This window comes from Salmo salar, chromosome ssa26 (assembly GCF_905237065.1).
Source record: "Salmo salar chromosome ssa26, Ssal_v3.1, whole genome shotgun sequence".
Lineage (NCBI taxonomy): Eukaryota > Metazoa > Chordata > Actinopteri > Salmoniformes > Salmonidae > Salmo > Salmo salar.
Genome location: NC_059467.1, coordinates 37,600,001 through 37,619,664, shown reverse-complemented (window position 1 = coordinate 37,619,664; position 19,664 = coordinate 37,600,001). Strand labels below are relative to the sequence as shown.

Below are 19,664 nucleotides of genomic sequence, written 5' to 3'. Positions count from 1 at the left end.
GTCAGACCAGTTATTACTGTATTAACTCAGATCCAGTCGTGTCAGACCAGTGATTACTGTATTAACTCAGATCCAGTCACGTCAGACCAGTTATTACTGTATTAACTCAGATCCAGTCACATCAGACTAGTGATTACTGTATTAACTCAGATCCAGTCGTGTCAGACCAGTTATTACTGTATTAACTCAGATCCAGTCACGTCAGACCAGTTATTACTGTATTAACTCAGATCCAGTCGTGTCAGACCAGTTATTACTGTATTAACTCAGATCCAGTCGTGTCAGACCAGTTATTACTGTATTAACTCAGATCCAGTCACGTCAGACCAGTGATTACTCTATTAACTCAGATCCAGTCACGTCAGACCAGTTATTACTGTATTAACTCAGATCCAGTCATGTCAGAGCAGTGATTACTGTCTTTCCAGAGTCCTAGTCAATGTTTCCTCCAATTTTTTTAGTCACTGAGCAAATCTCAGGTCTGCTGAACGCAAACTTGAACGTTGTCAAAATTCTGTGCAATTTCCGGCGAGCGTCTACTGTTAACATTGAGGCTGTACCCGCTTTAAGTTAATTTTAACAGTGGTCAAGTAGGCTACTGTGGCTATTTGATCATAATGTAGGCCTACCAGAATGGCCTACCATCAAAAACATTTGAGAAAATGCATTCCATAACATTTCAACATGGAAATAGCTGTTCTATTGTTCAGCCTACAGTAGCATCCAATGTGTGGTGTTCAATGTAGGCCTACATTCCATGAGACTTTTGAAAAAAATGCAGGGCTTGACATTAACCTGCTTATCCACTTGTCCTTCAGACAAGGTGGTGACTGAAAATGTTGTTGTGTTGTTTGATGCAAGAAACCATTTACAAAATAAAACATTAAATTCATAATTATCCCATTAATTATGCCATTATTACAGAGAATCAGACAAATTATGCTACCCTCTGCCTATTGGCTACTAAGCTTTTTCAAGCCTGTCTCAAAATACAACACTGCCCCTTTAAGACAAAAAAAAAGCCCTCTACCTGACTCGCTTTTCAAAGATGTCTAGAAATGCACACATTTTGTGCTTTTGTAAGAAGTAATCACTCTCCCATTGCTGACTACAAATGATCTATGACTGGGGTAAGAACTCACAAACTAGCAAAGGATATGAACACTTGTACAAATGTGCACTCGTTGCTACATGTAACTCTCGCTTTGATCTCAAAACAAACTCATCTACTCACTACTGCTCATGCTGTAAACACAGTCCAGTTCAAAGTGAGTGGCACAGATCCATATATGGCAATAGTCTATTTGCATATAGGTCCTACTGCAGCTCTGATTGGTTATGGTGCACCGGTCTGTGTAGAGTACAGGCCTGAGTCGTGCCTGTCAGTTTAATAGAATCCTACTCCAATGCATTCTGCCTACAACAAAATATTTTGCATAGTTAGTTTTGCATACTAATAAGTCTTGCATAGTTTGTTTTGTTTCGGTATGTTGCATTGAAAGTGGCTAATATTGCTTTCAATCGATCACATTTCCCATAGTAAAGGGAAACGTTGATAGTGTTAACTAACAGGGAAACTAGAATGTTGAGTTAAGTTCAATCTTGTGATTCTCTGCGCTGGCTGATTTTTATTCTGCGCAGCAGTCCTGGGGAGGGAACATTGGTCCTAGTCTCACCCAGTCTCACTCTATTCACTCTCTCTCCTCCGTTAGGTATTGCCTATCTGGGAGGGGCGTGCAGCTCCAAGAGGAAGTGTGTTCTGGCCGAGGACAACGGACTCAACCTGGCCTTCACCATAGCCCACGAGCTGGGACACAAGTACGTCTGTCTGTCTAAAGGAGCACTTGTCTATCCTGAGCAAAAGCAATGAATGGTCAAATTTTTCCTAGGTAGAGATCTAGGATCCCCTCCCCCAACCCTAACCTTAACCATTAGTGGGGGAAATGCCAAACTGACCCAAGATCAGCGTCTAAGGGCAACTTCACCCTCCTCAGTTTAACAATGGAAGGCATCGTTTCTTCAGACTCCGTCTTGATTGGATGAAAGTTTCAGCCTCTTTTGAAGTGTTTTTGTACTGGATAACTTCACAGTTTGAGGTACCCATGGGCACAACTCTTTGTATCTCTCTGTATCCATAGTTAAGATAAAAATACGAGAGCAGTTTTAGAGTTTCATAAATAGATAATTCCATGTGAATGAACCACTATTATCATCATTATTGTGGATTTCTTTCCTAAGTGAAAATGTAATTACATATTTTTTGACAGTAGCCATTATAGGCAGTACTGTAAGGTTCTGTTCCCAGGCACTTCAGTCTTTGACTGCCTCCCAAATGGCACCCCATTCCCTATATAGTGCATTAATGTTGACCAGAGCCCTATGAGCCCATTTGGGGATAGGCTGCCATTTGGGATGCAGTCTTTCTCTGGTATAATCAGTTGCATTGTTCCTTCTTCTCTAGCCACACAGACTTGAGTTCAGCGTCATCATTTCTTCACTCAAGACAGGATAGCACAGTATATGTGTGTGTGTGTGTGCGCGTAAGCGTGTGTGTGTGTATTACCTGAATAAAGCCCTCATTGATAGAGCGGTGACAGGGAGCCAACACCAAAATGCCAGAGTATATTAGCGTTAGCAACAGCTTTGTGGCTTTGCCAGGCCCAGAAGGATTTATCACACTTTTCATCAGGCAGTATATCTGGGCAGCCATGCTGAGGGTGCAAGGACCCCAGGTTTAATGTCTGAGAGAGGTAATGAACTGGCATGGAGCACGCCCCACTGGTGCCCAAATAAACACATACACACACCCAAGCCGCATGCACAAACAGGAGACACACACACATGCCTGCATGCACATACACACACACATGTAAGCATTATACAAATACAGACACAGAGATGCACAAGACATTCACACACACGTACACACACAGACACACACAAGAGAGGCGAAGAGAAGAGAGGTAACGAGCTGGCCTGAAGCACGCCCAACTGGTGCCCGTACCAGGGGTGCAGTTAAGGAACAAGTACTACACAGGGAACACACACACTCTCACACACAACTACAGTCATGCATTTGCACAAAACACACACACACACACACACACACACACACACACACACACACACACACACACACACACACACACACACACACGCAAATACACTGTACCTTGACAAGGCTCCATTGTCCAAAGTGTGTGAAACACATATTAATTAGAGAGAATTGGGTTTAAGTGCCCCACTCTGTATTTTCACATAAAAGATTGTAAACTCAGGTTGGCATGATTGCTGTGTGTGTGTGTGTGTGTGTGTGTGTGTGTGTGTGTGTGTGTGTGTGTGTGTGTGTGTGTGTGTGTGTGTGTGTGTGTGTGTGTGTGTGTGTGTGTGTGTGTGTGTGTGTGTGTGTGTGTGTGTGTGTGTGTGTGTGTGTGTGTGTGTGCTGCTGTCATGTTCCTGTCCTTGACATTGTTCCAATTCTTCAGTGTTGCATCTTTCCCTCCTTTCTACCTGGTAATCTGATCCAAACTACTATAGGATGTCTTAATACACTGCACTGCTGTCTCCAGTTTGGTCTTATCAGTGACCATGCACCTAGTCAACAAACTTCAGCTAATTATTTTGGTAATTTAATACTGCAGTGGGCTAAATCAGGGTCACACAGAGTGTTTCTGGGTAGTCTTTGAAACAAAAGTATACACCTCACACACATGGTTATGGACTTAAAGAAAGAAGACACCTGTACCATGTCAGGTATAGAGTTGAAATATATAACATTTTGAGTTTGCATCCCAATGTTACACTATATATACATCACAGAAGACTGAAATATAACAAAACCGTTTCATATAGAAACACCGGATTTTCTACGTTAAAAAAATAAATATTTTGAATAATGAAATTATAAAAAATATTAATAACATTCCACCCATGAGGCCACAAGAGGCGATTTGGTCATAAACTGCAGGATAGGGCTACAAAAAAACATACCACATTAAGTTGTAAAATACTGAACTACCTACCTTAAGGAAGGTAGGAAGACAATATATTAATAATAATATAAATTCTCAACAATCAAGGCAACAGTAAAACAAGGGTGTGAGAAACAGGAAACATGATGATTTATGTTGGTCACGGTTGTTTTGCTTTCAAACATTTCACATGTGATTCATTATGAATACATTGTTTTATAAAGACAGATCTAACTTGAGAAATTAATCTCGAACGATTATGCCAGATGAGTATGTAGAACTGAAAATAAACAAGTGCTGTTTCAATCCTCATGGAATTAGCCATGAAATCTAGACTTTTGCTGGGTTTAAGTGTGTACTATGTACTCACCTTCCTTTTACTATGTAGTTGCTTTGTATTCACTGTTATACAGTAGCTCTTCCAGATGGTTGCATCCTCACAGAGGCAGTGGATATTGATTTGCTCGTCTCTGTTACTCTTCATGTAAGTGAGTCGGTTAATGAGGTGCATACTTTTCAAGCACTTATCACTGCTAGTGGAAATCAATGTCCAATCCACAGCCCATGAAGAACTGATTCAATTTGTTGTTTGTCTGTATCACTCTGGGGCAGATTCCTGGACAAAGATGAGGAAATTATCATTTCAATTGAAAATGCTTTTTAGTCTAAGAAGCGGTATATCTGTTCTATGTGTGCTATTTCTATTGTTCTCGTTTTTTAAGTTTCATTTTTGCGTCTTTTACTTAAGGTTTTGAACACCAGCTTTAAACAGGTGAAAATACAACATTTTTGGTAATGGAAATATATATTTCACAGCGGTTTAGATGGTACAAGGATTCTCTACACTATACCCACTTGAGAATTTTAGCAACCAGGAAATTGCGGAGGATTTCTGCATAGTACACCTTTAAAACCTTTGACCAATAAACACTTCGCTTTTTAATCTCCAAGACTTTATACAGTTCACTCCTGGGTCAACCAATTGTGCTATTTTGTAATTTTTTGGGCGTTTTGTGTAACTTCTTTTTTTACTTATTGTGTACATAATGTTGCTGTTACCGTCTCTTTTGACCGAAAATAACTTCTGGACATCAGAAAAGCGATTACTCACCGTGGACTGGAAGAAACGTTTTCCTTTAACGAGTCCGACAAGAAGGATATCCTGCTTTCACTGGAACAGGCCCAGATCCACGCCTTTTGCGTGAAGAAAGGACGCCGGAAAAGGGGACGCGAGCGACTAAACTCCCAATGCCTTCCATTCTTCTTCCTAACGTGCAGTCATTGGAAAATAAAATTGATGACCTACTATTAAGATTATCCTACCAATGGGACATTAAAAACTATAACATCTTATGTTTCACCGAGATGTGGTTGAATGAAGATACGGACAATATAGAGCTAGCGGGATTTTCCATGCACCGGCAGAACAGAGACGCTACCTCTGGTAGGACGAGGGGTGGGGGTGTGTGTCTTTATGTCAATAACAGCTGGTGCGCGATGTCTAATATTAAAGAAGTCTCGATGTGTTGCTCGCCTGAGGTAGAGTACCTTATGATAAGCTGCAGACCACATTATCTACCAAGAGAGTTCTAATCTGTATTATTCGTAGCCGTCTATTTACCACCACAAAACAAGCTGGCACTAAGACCGTTCTCAACCAACTCTATAAGGCCATAAGCAAAGAAGAAAATGCTCACCCAGAAGCGGCGCTCCTAGTGGCCGGGGACTTTAATGCAGGAAAACTTAAATCAGTTTTACCACATTTTTACCAGCATGTCACATGTGCAACCAGGGGGAAAAAAATCCTTGACCACCTTTACTCCACACACAGAGATGCATACAAAGCTCTCTCCCGCCCTCCATCAAATCTGACCATAATTCTATCCTCCTGATTCCTGCTTACAAGCAAAAACTAAAGCAGGAAGAACCAGTGACTTGCTCAGGTCGGAAGTGGTCAGATGACGCAGATGCTATACTACAGGACTGTTTTGCTAACACAGACTGGAATATGTTCTGGGATTCATCCAATGGCATTGATGAATACACCACCTCAGTCATAGGCTTCATCAATAAGTGCATCGATGACGTCGTTCCCACAGTGACTGTACGTACATATCCCAACCAGAAGCCACAGATTACAGGCAACATCCGCATCGAGCTAAAGGCTAGAGCTGCCGCTTCCAAGGAATGGTGGACTAATCCGGACGCTTATAAGAAATCCCGCTATGCCCTCAGGCGAACCATCAAACAAGCAAAGCGTCAATACAGGATTAACCTCTCTTGGGTAGGGGGCAGTATTGATGAAAAGGGTGCCCAAAGTAAACTGCCTGTTACTCAGGCAGTTTATATGCATATCATTTATGGATAGAAAATACTCTAAAGGTTCTAAAACTGTTAAAATTATGTCTGTGAGTATAACGGAACTGATATGGCAGGTGAAACCCCAAGGACAAACCATCCCCCCAAAATAATTTCTGCCTACCACTATTTTCAATGGCTATCAAGTCCTCCCAGATTGCAGTTCCTAGGGCTTCCACTAGATGTCAACAGTCTTTAGAAAGAGTTTTAGGCTGGTTTTTGGAAAAATGAGCCAGAAATTGTAGTTTTTCTAGGTGGCTCCAATTTGGGCTGTAGTGTTTCCAAGCGCGTGGAAGAGAGCGCGATCTTTGGTATTTTTCTCCGGTAAAGACAATAACGATTCTCCGTCTCAAATTGTATCGTTTATTTACGTATTAGGGTACCTAAGGTTTGATTATAAACATTGTTTGACTTGTTTGGAAAAATGTATTAGTAACATTTGGGATTCATTTTGTATGCATTTTGATGGAGGGAAACTGGGTGGATTATTGACTGAAGCGCTCCAGCTAAACTGAGTTTTTATGGATATAAAGAAGGACATTATCGAACAAAAGGACCATTTGTGATGTAACTGGGACCTTTTGGAGTGCCAACAGAAGAAGATCATCAAAGGTAAGGCATTTTTTATATCGCTATTTCTGACTTTTGTGTCGCACCTGTCTGGTTGAAATATGTTTTTCATGTGTTTGTATGCGGGGCGCTGTCCTCAGATAATCGCATGGTTTGCTTTCGCCGTAAAGCCTTTTTGAAATCTGGCTGGATTAACAAGAAGTTATTAAGCTTTATTTTGATGTATTACACTTGTGATTTTATGAAAGTTAAATATTTATAATACTGTAGTTTGAATTTCGCGCTCTGCAATTTCACCGGATGTTGGCCATGTGGGACGCTACCGTCCCACCTGCCCATAAGAAGTTAAGATTGAATCCTACTACACCGGCTCTGACGCTCGTCGGATGTGGCAGGGCTTGAAAACTATGTACTACAAAGGGAAACGTGAGCCGCCCAGTGACGCGAGCCTACCAGGCTGACCGTACGGCGCTACAGAGGGTTGTGCGAACAGCCCAGTACATCACTGGGGCCAAGCTTCCTGCCATCCAGGACCTATGTAATAGGCGGTGTCAGAGGAAAACCCATAAAATTGTCAGAGACTCCAGTCACCCAAGTTATAGACTGTTTTCTCTGCTACCACACGGCAAGCGGTACCGGAGCGCCAAGTCTAGGACCAAAACGCTCCTCAACAGCTTCTACCCCCAAGCCATCAGACTGTTGAACAATTCATTAAAATCGCCACCGGTCAATTTACATTGACCCCTCCCCGCTTTTGTACACTGCTGCTACTCTCTGTTTGTTTGTTACCTATGCATAGTCACTTCGTCCCCACCTACATGTACAGATTACCTCAACTAGCCTGTACCCCCGCAAACTGACTTGGACCGGTGCCCCTGTATATATCCTCGTTATTGTTATTCTTATTGTGTTACTTTTTATTTTATCCTACTTGATAAATATTTTCTTCTTCTTGAACTGCACTGTTGGTTAAGGGCTTGTAAGTAAGCATTTCACGGTAAAGTCTACACTTGTTGTGTTCAGCACATGTGGCAAATAAAGTTTGATTTGATTAGATTTTTTGTTTAGGGCATACAACAGTTTTAAAACGTTTTGCAACAGTTAACGAAAATGAGTCCAGGTAGTTCCTCCCTGTTTCCGTGCAATTTTCCCTGTTGTAAATGTGTGCATTAAACCAGAGCCTACAGAGATCTGGAGAAAGACAAAAGGAACATATTTGGGACTGGCCAATTGCACTGCACTTCAACCCAGTTTGCGGTTCTCCAATGTGGTGCTTCGGGTAAAGTTTCCCATAGCAACAGATCTTGGATCCCCAATTAACCTTAACCATTAGTGGGGAAAATGCTAAACTGTATCCAGCTGCAGCAAAGTTTGAGTAGCAGGACAGACCCAGACCAGCTGTGGTCATCTTGGTTTTAGTGTGGCTGATCTCTTATTGGTGTTGCAGTGGACATGGAGGAATATGGCTCTCAATATGTAATTGTATATAGTTTAATTAAAGCCAGGAACAACGGCTGTGCATTGGGAGTCCAGTCATTCCAATGGTTTTTGTTAGTTTCTGAGGCGCTTCCGGGATTTCAGGCCGGGTTGTTGTTTTTCATTTGCAAAATGTAGGTCACAGCTTTAGAGGAAACACACGCATGCACACACACACGCACGCACACAGATCCTTACTGTGGTATAGCTGTACACTAGCTTTTCTTTCCTGTTGAAGTTTCCCTGAGGCCCTGACCTTAGCCAATGAATATGTAACAGGTGTGTTAGGATGGGCTGCAGTTGTGTAGAGGAATTTATACGTGTTCAAAGTATGTTATACTGTCTGTTGCAATAGTGTATGTTGTGTGTATAGTTGTGTGTTGCAGAGATACAAAGGGGCAAGGGGGATACCTAGTCAGTTGTACAACTGAATGCATTCAACCAAAATTTGTCTTCCGCATTTAAAGGTGTGTATGTGTGTACATGTTGTACTATACTTGTGAGTATCAAAAGTCCTCACAAGAATACTAAACCAACAAAAAAATTCAGAGAAGTGAGATCATTTTTCCGGTCCTCACTTGTAAAAAGGCAATTATTAGCCTTAGGTGTTAGGTTTAGGCTTAGTTTTAAGAGGGTTTCTGTTTGTGCTGGTGCCAAACGCTGGGCCTATTGCAACTTTCTTTTCAGTCTGTATATAGCAAATCAGTCTGGAGAATATGGGAAAACATTTGGCGGGTATTCGCCTGAGGGATCCATGAAATCAAATCAAATGAAATCACATTTTATTGGTTGCATACACATATTTATGTAGCTTGTTTCATATAGTATCCACAGATTGTGAGCTAAAGAGGAAAACCTTTCCTACGAGCATTATTATATTATTTATTGACTAACTATGGCTTTCTAAATCGCCCAACACTGTTATTTGTAAGGTTAATTTTAATTGCATGTTGTGATTTTTTTAACCATTCCTGAACCTGTGACCAGAAGCAAGCTACAAAGGGGCAATACCAGAATCAATTGTCTATTGATTCTGTCTCTTCGTAGCAAAATCTACAGAGCTGAGATTTCTGTATGCCCATATATATAGCATTATGTTGGTGGCAAGAATTTTATATAATCATTTCAATTGAAAAACTCTTAGTGTTGAATCAAATGTAGTTTTTTGTACCAGTTCATAAACCATGTGTCATGGAATTGGTACATTGAAAATCTCTTCCCATTTATTTTCCAACCTGTGTGGCGCAGCTGTCAACATTTTTGTCCTCAAATGAAACTGGTATATTTTTCTATTTATGCCAGTTCCTTTCAGCCAATTTGTATCTTTAATATATGGCAGGCAAACAAGTTCCCTACTGTACCTTCTTCCTTTTCCACTTCCCTCCTCAATGTTTGTGGTAGTGCTGCAATCAGTTGATTGTAAGTTTGGATTGAGCAGATATTCGCATATATTTTCGATAGATGCATATGTGACATAACTCCTCCGTTTCTATTCATAATATCATTAATAAATATAATACAATTTTTAAACATTATTTCCATAAATAATGTTTTTTTTAATTAATCAGTATATTTGAGTTTAACCATAATATTTGTTGTAATATTTGTTCAATTTTTTTCTGGAGGATAAAACTGAAATTGAAACCAGCTTTGTGTGGCTTGTTTAAGAAAGGGCGATACTTTAAACAACATTTCATTTTCAATTAGTCGGAAATGAGAAGTGGTGATCTGTATAAAGGCAAAAAGGTAATAAAAAAAAAAAGTATGAGCCTTTCTTAATAATCTACTGGAGAACCATTTTGGGGTTAAGTATAATTTATGTATGAGCGAAGCTTTTATTGAGAGGTTTAAAGCTTTAATATTTAATAATTTTTGCCCCCCAAACTCAAATTCATTATATAAATAGGCACATTTAATTGTGTCTGGCTTAGCATTCCAAATAAAATGTAATATTTTTTGTTCATATGATTTAAAAACGAGTCATCTGGAGTAGGCAGTGCCATTAGTAAGTAAGTAAAATGTGAAACGACCAAAGAGTTAATCAATGTGATTTTTCCATAAATAGACAAGTATGTTTGTAGTGTGTTTGTTTCCGTTATGTAGAGGTGTTGTTTGAGGCGTGTCAAGAAGGTGTGGCTGGTTTCTCCTATATTAGGGTTAGGGTTAGTGGTTAGGGAAAATATGATTTTAAATGTGAATCAATTGCTGGTCCTCACAAAAATTGTAAGATATACCTGTGTGTGTGTGTGTGTGTGTGTGTGTGTGTGTGTGTGTGTGTGTGTGTGTGTGTGTGTGTGTGTGTGTGTGTGTGTGTGTGTGTGTGTGCCTGAGAGACATGAGCATATACCAGTAGTGTATGAGTAAATAATGGTGTGTGTGTGTGTGTGTATGTCTATATGGTATATAATGGTATGTATGTGTCTATGTGATATATAATGGTGTGTGTGTCTATATGGTACATAATGGTGTGTGTGTGTCTATATGGTATATAATGGCGTGTGTTTGTGTGTCTATATGGTATATAATGGTGTATGTATATATGGTATATAATGGTGTGTGTGTTTGTCTATATGGTATATAATGGTATGTGTGTGTCTATATGATATATAAGGGTGTGTTTGTCTATATGGTACATAATGGTGTGTGTGTGTGTGTCTATATGGTATATAATGGTGTGTGTGTGTGTGTGTGTGTGTGTGTGTGTGTGTGTGTGTGTGTGTGTGTGTGTGTGTGTGTGTGTGTGTGTGTGTGTGTGTGTGTGTGTGTGTGTGTGTGTGTCTGTCTATATGGTATATAATGGTGTGTGTGTGTGTCTATATGGTACATAATGGTGTGTGTGTGTGTCTGTATGGTATATAATGGTGTGTGTCTATATGGTATATAATGGTGTGTGTCTGTATTGTACATAATGGTGTGGGTGTGTGTGCATGGTATATAATTGTGTGTGTGTATGGTATATAATGGTGTGTGTGTGTGTGTGTGTGTGTATGGTATGTAATGGAGTGTTTGTCTATATGGTATATAATGGTGTGTCACGTCCTGGCCAGTATAAAGGTTAATTAGTATTGTAGTTTGGTCAGGACGTGGCAGAGGGTATTTGTTTTATGTGGTTCAGGGTGGTGTGTTTTGTAAAAAGGGGTGATTGTTCTGAGTTTAGCCTTGTGCCTTACCAGACTGTCTGTATTTCGTTCGGTCACTTGTTTTGTTATTTTGTACGTTCATTTTGGAAGTTAATAAATCTCAAGATGAGCATACACATACCTGCTGCGTATTGGTCTACCTTTTCCGACGATGATTTCGTTATATCGTCAGAAGACGAAGAAATCCCTGACAGAATCACCTACCACTCAAGGACCAAGCAGCAGAGGAAGGAGCAGAGGGAATTCGAGTTGGACTGGCGGGAGAAGTGGACCTGGGAGGAAGTTCTGGACGGGGCCGGACCTTGGCACCAGGCTGGGGAGTATCGCCGCCCGCAGTGGGAAATTGAGGCAGCCAAGGCAGAGAGGCGTAGGTACGAGGCCATGGACGCGCTGAGGGAGAAGCACGAGAGGCACCCCCAATAATTTTTTTTGGGGGGGCACACGGGTAGTTTGGCTAGGCGTAAGAAGAGCCGGAAGCCAGCTACCCGTGGTTATATCGAGGAGCGTATGGGGTGGAGAGCGCTATATTTCGCTGAGGAGCGCACTATCTCACCCATACGCACGCACAGTCCGGTGCGCGTTATTCCAGCCCCTCGCAGGTGCCGTGCTAGAGCGGGCATCCAGCCTGGTAGGAGGATGCCTGCGCAGCGCATCTGGTCGCCGGTACGCCTCCGAGGACCAGGCTACCCAACTCCCGCTCTACGCACGGCTACCATCAGGCCCCTGCACAGCCCAGTCTGCCCTGTACGAGCACCCCGCTCGTACAGGGCTACTAGTTCCATCCAGCCAAGGCGGGTTGTGCAGGAGGTAAGATCTAGACCGACTGTGCGCCTCCATAGCCCTGGGTTTCCAGCTCCTGTCTCTCGTGCGGACCCGGAAGTGCGTCAACCCAGTCCGACTCGTCCTGTTCCCGCTCCCGCACTAGCCTGGAGGTGCGTGTTCATAATCTGGTAAGCCCAGTACCAGCACCACGCACCAGGCTACAAATGCGTCAACCCAGCCACGCCAGTCAACAGTCGTCATCAGAGCTGCCCGCCAGTCAACAGTCGTCATCAGAGCTGCCCGCCAGTCAACAGTCGTCATCAGAGCTGCCCGCCAGTCAACAGTCGTCATCAGAGCTGCCCGCCAGTCAACAGTCGTCATCAGAGCTGCCCGCCAGTCAACAGTCGTCAGAGCTGCCCGCCAGTCAACAGTCGTCAGAGCTGCCCGCCAGTCAACAGTCGTCAGAGCTGCCCGCCAGTCAACAGTCGCCAGAGAGGCCAGACTGCGCTGAACTGCCGGAGTGGCCAGACTGCCCTGAACTGCCGGAGTGGCCAGACTGCCCTGAACTGCCGGAGTGGCCAGACTGCCCTGAACTGCCGGAGTAGCCAGACTGCCCAGACTGCCCCGAGTTGCCAGACTGCCCAGACTGCCCCGAGTTGCCAGACTGCCCAGACTGCCCCGAGTTGCCAGACTGCCCAGACTGCCCCGAGTTGCCAGACTGCCCAGACTGTCCCGAGTTGCCAGACTGCCCAGACTGTCTCGAGTTGCCAGACTGCCCAGACTGTCCCGAGTTGCCAGACTGCCCAGACTGTCCCGAGTTGCCAGACTGCCCAGACTGTCCCGAGTTGCCAGACTGCCCAGACTGTCCCGAGTTGCCAGACTGCCCAGACTGTCCCGAGTTGCCAGACTGCCCAGACTGTCCCGAACTGCCAGACTGGGCCGACTGCCCCCCGGCGATGCCAGACTGGCCCGACTGCCCCCCGGCGATGCCAGACTGGCCCGACTGCCCCCCGGCGATGCCAGAGTGGCCCGACAGCCTGGAACGGCCGGAACCAGAGCCACCTCCAGATATAGGTGGGTTGGGGAGGGGGGGTGTAGCACAGTGCCGTCGTTGACGGCAGCCACCCTCCCTTCCCTCCCTTTAGTAGGGGGGAATTTTGGTTTTGTTGTTTGGGGTTGTTTTTTTTGGTTTTTTGTTTTAAGGTGCTTCCGGGGTTAGCACCTTTAAGGGGGGGGGGGGGTACTGTCACATCCTGGCCAGTATAAAGGTTAATTAGTATTGTAGTTTGGTCAGGACGTGGCAGAGGGTATTTGTTTTATGTGGTTCAGGGTGGTGTGTTTTGTAAAAAGGGGTGATTGTTCTGAGTTTAGCCTTGTGCCTTACCAGACTGTCTGTATTTCGTTCGGTCACTTGTTTTGTTATTTTGTACGTTCATTTTGGAAGTTAATAAATCTCAAGATGAGCATACACATACCTGCTGCGTTTTGGTCCTCCATTACCGACGACAAGCGTGACATGGTGTCTGTCTACATGGCATATAATGGTGTGCATGTGCCTATATGGAATATAATGGTGTGTATGTGTCTATATAGTATATACGTGTGTGTGTGTGTGTGTGTGTGTGTGTGTGTGTGTGTGTGTCTATATGGTATATAATGGTGTGTATGTATCTATATGGTATATACCCGTGTGTGTGTCTATATGGTATGTAATGGTGTGTGCCTATATGGTATATAATGGTGTGTGTCTATATGGTATATAATGGTGTGTGTGTGTGGGTGTGTCTATATGGTATATAATGATGTGTGTGTGTGTCTATATAGTATATAAGGGTGTGTGTGTGTCTATAATGTACATAATGGTGTGTGTGTGTCTGTATGGTATATAATGGTGTGTGTCTATATGGTATATAATGGTGTGTGTGTGTGTGTGTCTATATGGTATAGAATGATGTGTGTGTGTCTATATAGTATGTAAGGGTGTGTGTGTGTGTGTCTATATGGTACATAATGGTGTGTGTGCCTATATGGTATATAATGGTGTATGTGTGTGTCTATATGGTATATAATGGTGTGTGTCTATATGGTATATAATGCTGTGTGTCTATATGGTATATACTGGTGTGTGTCTATATGGTATATACTGGTGTGTGTCTATATGGTATATAATGGTGTGTGTGTGCCTGTGTGTGTGTGTGTCTATATGGTATATAAAGGTGTGTGTCTATATGGTATATAATGGTGTGTGTCTATATGGTATATAATGGTGTGTGTGTCTATATGGTATGTACTGGTGTGTGTCTATATGGTATATAATGGGGTGTGTGTGTGTGTGTGCCTGTGTGTGTGTGTGTCTATATGGTATATAATGGTGTGTGTCTATATGGCATATAATGGTGTGTGTCTATATGGTATATAATGGTGTGTGTCTGTATGGTATATAATGGTGTGTGTGTGTTTATATGGTATATAATGGTGTGTATGTGTCTATATGGTATAGAATACTGTGTGTGTGTCTATATGGTATATAATGGTGTGCGGGTGTCTATATGGTATATAATGGTGTGCATGTGGTATATAATGGTGTGCATGTGCCTATATGGTATATAATGGTGGGTATATGTCTATATGGTATATAATGGTGTGTATGTGTCTATATGGTATATAATAGTATATAATGGTGTGCATGTGCCTATATGGTATATAATGGTGTGTGTCTGTATGGTATATAATGGTCTGTTTGTCTATATGGTATATAATGGTGTGTATGTGTCTATATGGTATATAACCGCGTGTGTCTGTATGGTTTATAATGGTGTGTGTGTATGGTATATAATGGTGTGTGGGTGTCTATATGGTATATAATGGTTTGTATTTGTCTATATGGTATATAATCGTGTGTGTCTATATGGTATAGAATACTGTGTGTGTGTCTATATTGTATATAATGGTGTGTTGGTATCTATATGGTATATAATGGTTTGCATGTGCCTATATGGTATATAATGGTGTGTGTCTGTATGGTATATAATGGTGTGTGTGTGTGTGTGTGTGTATGGTATGTAATGGTGTGTGTCTATATGGTATATAATGGTGTGCATGTGTCTATATGGTATATAATGGTGTGTGTGTATATGGTATATAATGGTGTGTGTGTGTCTATATGGAATATAATGGTGTGTGTGTCTATGTGGTATTTAAGGGTGTGTGTGTGTGTGTGTCTATGTGGTATATAATTGTGTGTGTGTCTATATGCTATATAATGGTGTGTGTGTGTCTATATGGTATATAATTGTGTGTGTGTCTATATGGTATATAATGGTGTGTGTGTGTGTCTATATGGTATATAATGGTGTGTGTGTGTCTATATGGTATGTAATGTGTGTGTGTCTATATGGTATATAATGGTGTGTGTCTATATGGTATGTAATGGTGTGTGTGTCTATATGGTATATAATGGTGTGTGTGTGTCTATATGGTATATAATGGTGTGTGTGTGTGTGTGTGTCTATATGGTATGTAATGGTGTGTGTGTGTCTATATGGTATATAATGGTGTGTGTGTGTGTGTCTATATGGTATGTAATGGTGTGTGTGTGTCTATATGGTATGTAATGGTGTGTGTGTGTCTATATGGTATATAATGGTGTGTATGTGTGTGTGTGTGTCTATATGGTATGTAATGGTGTGTGATTTTCTCTCCAGCATGGGGATGAGCCATGATGACGACCATGCTACCTGTACAGGCCACTCCCACATCATGTCTGGCGAATGGGTGAAGGGCCGTAACCCCAGCGACCTATCATGGTCCCCCTGCAGCCGTGATGACCTGGAGAAGTTCCTCAGGTGAGACACATACACACACAAACACACACACTGACTCACACACACACACTCTCTAGGTTACTAAGTGGAGCATAGCAATATTATGAGAGTGGAAAATGTGCCTCAGTTCACTGGCCTAAAGGGTCCAGTTTTCCACTTTCAGATTGGACACATACACTCACACACGCGCACGTTCACACACACACACACACACACACACACACACACACACACACACACACACACACACACACACACACACACACACACACACACACACACACACACACACACACACACACACACACACACACACACACACACACACACACGCGCACGTTCATACACACACACACACATTCACACACATACACTCACACACACACACACGCACGCACGCATGCATGCACACACTCACTGATACACACTCACACTCACTCACACACCCACCCTACACACAGTCTCACTCATACATACACACAATCATTATACAACGTATCCCTCCGCCCAACTCACACACTTCCTTGAATAAATGACCTCTAATGGCTGAATCCTTCCAGCCATTATTTTATTGACTTTGACAAGGTCTTTGTAACCAGTCACTCACAGCGATGGAACTTACTGTGTTCCAGCCCTTACCGCTGTCAGGCAGTTTAATCAAGTTGAATGGCGTCTCCTACTCAATGCATTCATCACAACTCTACGAGATGGCATCGGCTTTTATCTATGGGCTGCTGTTGCCTAGAAGCTATTTCCATAGCGATGGCCTGATTTATATTGCAAACAATGGATCTGATTGACTGTGACTGGAGCATGGACTAGAAATTGAGTTTATTGGCTGTCTGGCGCTCTGAAATCACTCCCTTGACATTGGACCATTATTATATGTAACAGAAGTGTTAATGTTCACACTGTTAGTGCTGGGGTGGAACAAAAGCCTGTACATACTGTTGCCCTCCAGGACCAGAGTTGCCCAACCTCCTTTTTAGCAGACCTGTGTGGTGAAAGGTGAATGTTGAGGTTCGGTCAAAAGAAGCTTCACCCATGTACACATTGCAGGCATCAATATAACATTTAAGGATTTCTCTTTTCCTATACCACAATGTTATCAAAACCACATATTCCTGAGTCAAGGCACAGACAGTCTCCTTGCTGGATCCATAGTGTATGTTTCTCTAGATGTGTGTCCCAAATGGCAACCTATTCCCTATATAGTGCACTAGTTTTGACAGGGACCCATAGGGTAAAGTTTTTTGGTCTATGTTTTCTGGATTATGTATGGTAGTGTGGATGTGTTGAACTATTCTTGCGGGGACCAGAAGTCCCCAGAAGTCCCCACAAGAATAGTAAACAAACAGAAATTTGACCAACTGGGGACATTTTGTTAGTCCCCATGAAGTAAAATGCTATTAAGGTTAGAATTAGTGTTAGGGTTAGAATTACATTAAGGGTTAGGGTTAGGAGCTAGGGTTAGATTTAGGGTTAGGGTTAGGAGCTAGGGTTAGATTTAGGGTTAGGGTTAGGAGCTAGGGTTAGATTTAGGAGCTAAGGGTTAGATTTAGGGTTAGGGTTAGGAGCTAGGGTTAGATTTAGGGTTAGGGTTAGGAGCTAGGGTTAGATTTAGGAGCTAAGGGTTAGATTTAGGGTTAGGGTTAGGAGCTAGGGTTAGATTTAGGGTTAGGGTTAGGAGCTAGGGTTAGATTTAGCGTTAGGGTTAGGAGCTAAGGTTAGGTTTAGGGTTAAGGTTAGGGTTTTGGGTTAAGGCTAGGGCTAGGGTTAAGGTTAGGGTTAAGGTAAGAGTAAGGGTTAGGGTTAGGGTTAGGTTTAGGGTTGGGGTTAGGGTTAGGGAAAATAGGATTTTGAATGGGACTGAATTGTGTGTCCCCACAAGGTTAGTTGTGTGTGTGTTTGTGTGCGTGCACGTGTGCGTGTGCATGTTTGTGTGTGTGTGTGTGTGTGTGTGTATAGTCTACTGGATACCTTCTCTGCTGTGTGTTCTCTATGGATCTCTAAGATAAAGGCTCTCTGGTGAATCCCAGGGCTTTGTGCTCTACAGAGACAGATACTGGTCAGAAATACAGTCACACACAGAGGACCATCATACAATACTACATTACAATGATAACCAGGGTTGGGCTCATCATTTAGTCAGTGTGTAACTTGATAAACCATCCAACTACAGTTTATCCCTGCTAGGACATACTGTCAACTCTGCTCTTTATATGTCCTTGTGTGTGTGTGTGTGTGTGTGTGTGTGTGTGTGTGTGTGTGTGTGTGTGTGTGTGTGTGTGTGTGTGTGTGTGTGTGACAGGTCCAAAGCCAGCAGCTGTCTGCTCCACACAGACCCCAGAAGCCGCTACCAGGTTCGCCTGCCACCCAAGCTGCCAGGCATGCACTACAGTGCAGACGAACAGTGTCAGATCCTCTTTGGAACCAACGCCACCTTCTGCAATGATATGGAGGTACACACACACACACACATGCACACACACACACACACACACACGGATCTATTGACAGTAGCTGTGTAGTAGTCGTGTGTTTAGACCAAGTGTAGTGTGGACTCTATCAAATCAAATCAGATTGTATTGGTGTATTGGTATTGGTATTGGTGGTGTACACAGATCAGGGCCATGATGTAATGAAGGTGTGCTGATGGGGTCATGATGAGCAGAGATGATGGGTTGTGAAAGATACTGTCAGTCCACTGTGATGTAATACTGTTTGTCCTCTGGGCTAGTCTGTTCTTTCCTGCTGTCTGCCTAATTGATTTACCAACTCACACACTCCTCTTTGATCTCTCCTCCTCCTTCTCATTCCCTCTCTATCCCAGGGCATCCTCCCGGGGCATCCTCCCGGTGCCTGCTTTTAAAGGTTGCTAGGGAGATCTGGCCAAAATATCTGTCCAGAGTGACAGGTGCTGACAGTCCAGTTTGGTTTCACACACCAGGTTCATCATCACACGCTGCTGTGTTTCCTCTACATTAAATACATCACATTTCAGGTTTAAGTGGAACCCCCCCAAACAAAATGATATGCCAAGCTGCCAAACACCAATACTGCAAGGTATTTCAGTTTAGATTGGAACTCAGTCTGGTTTCCCAAATGTTTGCTGTCCCTCTCCCAGTCCACCATTCAAAACAAGGCAGACTTTAACTGCAGAGCTTCTGACCACTGTTTCCACTCAATACCGGCCCAGCCAGAGCCTGGTAGGAGGGTTTAATGGCAGCTTTCACACACTGCCAAGACATATGTCCCGTCGTCTAGACTTCCTGATCCTACAGAGACCCAGAGGAGACATGCACGCATGTACACACACACACACACACACACACACACACACACACACACACACACACACACACACACACACACACACACACACACACACACACACACACACACACACACACACACACACACACACACAATACATGGGTGTCAGAACATAGACAGATGGTTCTACAGCAGGGGTCAAAGCAGAGAGGAGATGGAAGTACGTCTGATCATAATGGTTTAGCGGTCGCTGTGCCACCTTGGGAGCTTCACCGCCAGATTGGAAA

General features: G+C 42.9%; 1 protein-coding gene across 2 annotated transcripts in view; it reads left to right on the top strand.

Annotated features, from left to right (window-relative positions):
* The window catches only part of LOC106562591 (A disintegrin and metalloproteinase with thrombospondin motifs 17-like), a 174,871-nt gene that overhangs the window by 56,073 nt on the left and 99,134 nt on the right, over window positions 1–19,664 (top strand). For both annotated transcript variants that reach the window (XM_045708167.1, XM_045708166.1), the window contains exons 5-7: window positions 1,713–1,818; window positions 15,982–16,122; window positions 18,413–18,563. In XM_045708167.1, coding sequence (XP_045564123.1) covers window positions 1,713–1,818; window positions 15,982–16,122; window positions 18,413–18,563 — 398 coding nt within the window. The remainder of the gene's footprint in view (window positions 1–1,712; window positions 1,819–15,981; window positions 16,123–18,412; window positions 18,564–19,664) is intronic.